This window comes from Gregarina niphandrodes, assembly GCF_000223845.1.
Source record: "Gregarina niphandrodes unplaced genomic scaffold scaffold00024, whole genome shotgun sequence".
NCBI classification, from domain to species: Eukaryota; Apicomplexa; class Conoidasida; order Eugregarinorida; family Gregarinidae; genus Gregarina; species Gregarina niphandrodes.
The window spans coordinates 147,538-151,195 of record NW_011645793.1 but is presented as its reverse complement, the minus strand read 5'-3'; the positions used below and the strand labels follow the sequence as shown (position 1 = coordinate 151,195).

General features: G+C 60.1%; 2 protein-coding genes across 2 annotated transcripts; one reads left to right on the top strand and one right to left on the bottom strand.

Moving 5' to 3' along the window:
- Nucleotides 1-9: 9 nt before the first annotated feature.
- On the bottom strand, nt 10-733 carry GNI_109120 (putative calmodulin-domain protein kinase; the record flags this gene model as incomplete). Its single annotated transcript, XM_011133148.1, has 2 exons — nt 10-37; nt 78-733. The coding sequence occupies 2 exons, from the start codon at nt 731-733 to the stop codon at nt 10-12; spliced, it is 684 nt and encodes a 227-aa protein (XP_011131450.1).
- A 675-nt stretch (nt 734-1,408) lies between these two features.
- Nucleotides 1,409-3,103, top strand: GNI_109110 (hypothetical protein; the record flags this gene model as incomplete). The annotated part of the gene is made up of 1 exon (XM_011133147.1): nt 1,409-3,103. The coding sequence occupies one exon, from the start codon at nt 1,409-1,411 to the stop codon at nt 3,101-3,103; it is 1,695 nt and encodes a 564-aa protein (XP_011131449.1).
- Between the last annotated feature and the right edge of the window lie 555 nt (nt 3,104-3,658).

Below are 3,658 nucleotides of genomic sequence, written 5' to 3'. Positions count from 1 at the left end.
GGGGGGGTATTACACGTAGAATATTTGGATGGTTGAGCTGTTTCATGATCTGTATTTCTTGGAGGATGAGATCCCACTGTCTTGGGCGCGCGACGACGACGGTTTTGCAGGCGCGGCGTGCACCGGTGGCTTTGTGAGTGACTACTTGAACTTTGCCGAACGCGCCGGCGCCTGCATCGGAGCCGAAGGTGTAGTCTCTGAACACTTGGCAGGCGTCTTGGTGTAGGGGGAAGACGATGTGTGATGCGAACTGAGGTCCCTCGACGGCGGCCTGGCGGGTGATGCCAAGGGCCTGATCGCGTGCCTTGGCATCAGCCATCATGCGGTTGAGAGGTGAGACTTGTCGGTCGTTGCCGGGGCTGCCAGCGGCGGCCTTCTTTTGCTTCTGGCGGTGATGGCGCAAGTTCCGGTGGGCATGATGGTTATGATACTTGTAAACCATGTCCTTAAAATCCTCAAAGTCGATGTAACCATCCTCGTTCAAGTCGTAATTGTGGAACACCGCAACGTACCAGTTCTCCTCCGGCGCTGGCACAATGTGCTGTAAATACCGAAAACAATTCTTCAGTCCCAATGTCACTTCCGTAAAACTCGCATACAAGGTTGTCTCTGGACTCAAACCGCAGGACACCAACGCCTTGCTCCACCCGGTCTCCACCACCCACTCCAATACGTCCGGTTCCACTCCAAAAGGCCGCCGTAGGTCTTCCGCCGTAGGCTTCGTAGCCACCATCAACAAACTAGCTGAAAAAAATATTTCAACGCTGCCCACGAAGCCCACTCCACGGACAACCAACTTTACTGTACTGCAAGCTAGCCGAAAGGCAGTCACCGACCCTAGCCCGCCCAGATCATCACAACACCACACCACAAGTCAGATCACAACCACCACACCGCAAACCTAAAGCTGCAACAAAAATGGTACGACGTCGCCACAGAGGCGTTTTGATCGGCATTTGCAAATGGGGTTGGCGCAGAACCGTTCGTGAAGGTAAAACTAAGCTTTAAGCTGCTGCGGTATGACGTGGGTCGGCGATATCGACAAAGAACCGCTAGCGACCAAACAGGCGCTCGACACAGTGACTGTCGTCAGCCCGACCTGGCTCCGGCTTTTGGGTAGGCCTGAGTGGGTAGGCCTGACTGGGTAGTTTCGAGACGTAAAATGCGGACTGTGCGGCTGGAGTGGAAAAGGTCGTCGAACTGGGTGTCCATAGTGGTGGCGATGACCCCCGGCCCTTCGGCCGTGTCTCGTGGACGCGGAGAGCCGCGTGAGCTGGCTTCACCGGAGTTAGATGCCCCGGAGTCGGAGCCCGAGTTTGTTGTACCGGAGCCCGAGTTTGTTGTGGTGCCGACAGCGGGGCGGGCGACGAGGCCCCGGCGGGGGCGAGGGCGGCCAAGACTCCTGAGGATGGATTGGTGGGGTACGCTTGAGGCGAAGACGCATGGTCGGGCAGCGTGGCGTAATTTGTTGAGTAAGACGGATGGCGCTCGGTTGGCACAGCCGCTGAAAGGGAGTGAACTGCGTGTATGTAACCTGGCTTACGTGGAGTTGGCAGCGATTTTGGCGGGTCGTTTGGACGAGCCGTTTGGGTCGTTTTCGGATGAGGAGCGGGCGGCTGCGGAGAGGGTATTGGCTTTAGAAACGCCGCAGTGGCGGGTCACTGCCTGGCTGGGCGGCTGTAAACTCGAACGTGCGGAGATATCGCTTGAGCGGTTGCTACGTTTCTGCCGCGAGGAACTCCGCTACAGCCCCGAGGACGAGCGTTTCGAGTGTCTGAAGGCGCCGTGTTTCTCCATTGGCGAGCCATGTACGGCGCGAGGTCCTTGGCGCCAGGAGCGCCGGCTGGACGGCTTGGTGAAAGGCGAGCCCGTGATTGTCACGGCGCCCGCTTTCGCGCGCATGCCCGACGGTCGGCACTTGACCATGTGCGTACTGCACACTGGTGTGGCGCACGACTGCGCAAAGCACACGCGTGCGGCGCACAACTGTGCAGTGGAGACATGTGCGACGCACATACGCACGGCGCTGGCGCCTTTCGCCGGCGACGAAGTCAACGCCGTGGAGGCCCTGAACCGGCTCTTCGGACGAGTGCATCGGGAGCGACTGGCCACGCTGCAGCCCTGGCAGCTCTCGCACTGCGGCCTGGACTACGAAGAAGTGGCCGCCGTGCTCTGCAAGTATTTGGTGCACCCGCTGGGGCGGCCGTTGCAAAAGGCGCGCGAGGCCGTGCAAGCCGTGCTCGAGCCATACGATCCCGACCCGACGACGACGGCGCTGCGCGCGGACACGTGGCTGGTCGCGTGCAAACTGCGGCACTCGCGTGTGCCGGTGCGCACACTCGCGGAGTTCTGCACCGCACTCGGGTACGAGGGCAACGCGCACGCGGGGCTCGAGTGCTACAAACGCCGGCACTGGCTTCCCCGTCGGGCCAACGCGGCGTCCCGAGTCTCGTTGAACAACTGGCTGTGCCGCCTGTATGGAACCGCCGGCCCGGAAGCCCTTGAGAACTCACTCATGCGTTTCGCCGTCAATCGCGTGACCGACAAAGACGGTCTCAGCTTAACCTCCCGCGACTGGCGCCTCAGGGTCGGCCCCCCGCTCACAAGATCGGAGGTGCTCGAGTCCCTCCAGACCTACAAAGCGCAGGCTAGCCATGAGGCGCAGGTTAACCATGAACGGAATGATTTTATGCAGCCGCTGTGTGAAGTACTCAGGTTGCTTTTGAATGCACGCGACTTGGACGAAGGGTACATCGTGCCGCCGGATGCGCTTGCACTGGTCCCGACGTACCTCAGGTGGGCAGAGGCGACGCAAGGGCTGCACAAAGGTGTTATTTTTGGTAAGGCGCACCACCTGCGCATCGCAGCGGACATAATCAACTTCATGGAAGTCTGCCCCGCCAAGCTCGCCGACTTCGTGCTCCGCACGTGGACCCCGGTCGAAATCTCCGACGCTCTGCTTCAACTGGACCTCTCCCCCGAAGTCGTCGATCAGGCTATGCCACCCCCGCCGGCATTCCAACACGAACGCAAAGAAGCACTGTTAAACGCACTTGCGACCGCAGAACTCGTTCCAGCCTGGACAGTCCAGCACTGCTCCTAGGCTATTCTGACCCGTTAGTTTAACCTATCTGAATTATTCTTTGACTACACACCGACTACAGCAGACACTGACTCCATGGACACACTTAGATAGACTGGCTCATCCAGCTGCTGACCTGTGGCCTTGGCTGCTGATCAGGAGGAGTGCTGTTTGACGTGCGGGAGGGCGTATAAAAAATAACGGATGAGGACTCGGATCACGCAGCGCAAGCACGTCTCGCTGTGTGCCGCGTGTTGGCTAGCAGTGTCCGACGGCGCAGCAGTGCCGATCGAACAGACGCCGACCGTGCAGACGCCGACCGTCCTGACGTCGATCGACCAGACGCCGATCGAGAAGGACGCCTGGAACTGGGACAAGTGGAGGGAGGCGGAGAACGTGAGTCATTGGGCAGAGCGTTACTGGCGGCGGCTGGACGCGCAGGAGTATGCGGCGCTGAAGGGTTCTTGTGCGTTTGCCGAAAACCGGGAGGTCGGCTACTTGTCGGCCACAGACTTCGACAAGCCGGGGCCGGTGCTGCCGCCTGAGCCGGGGCTCGAGCTGGTCTGGGCCACTAAG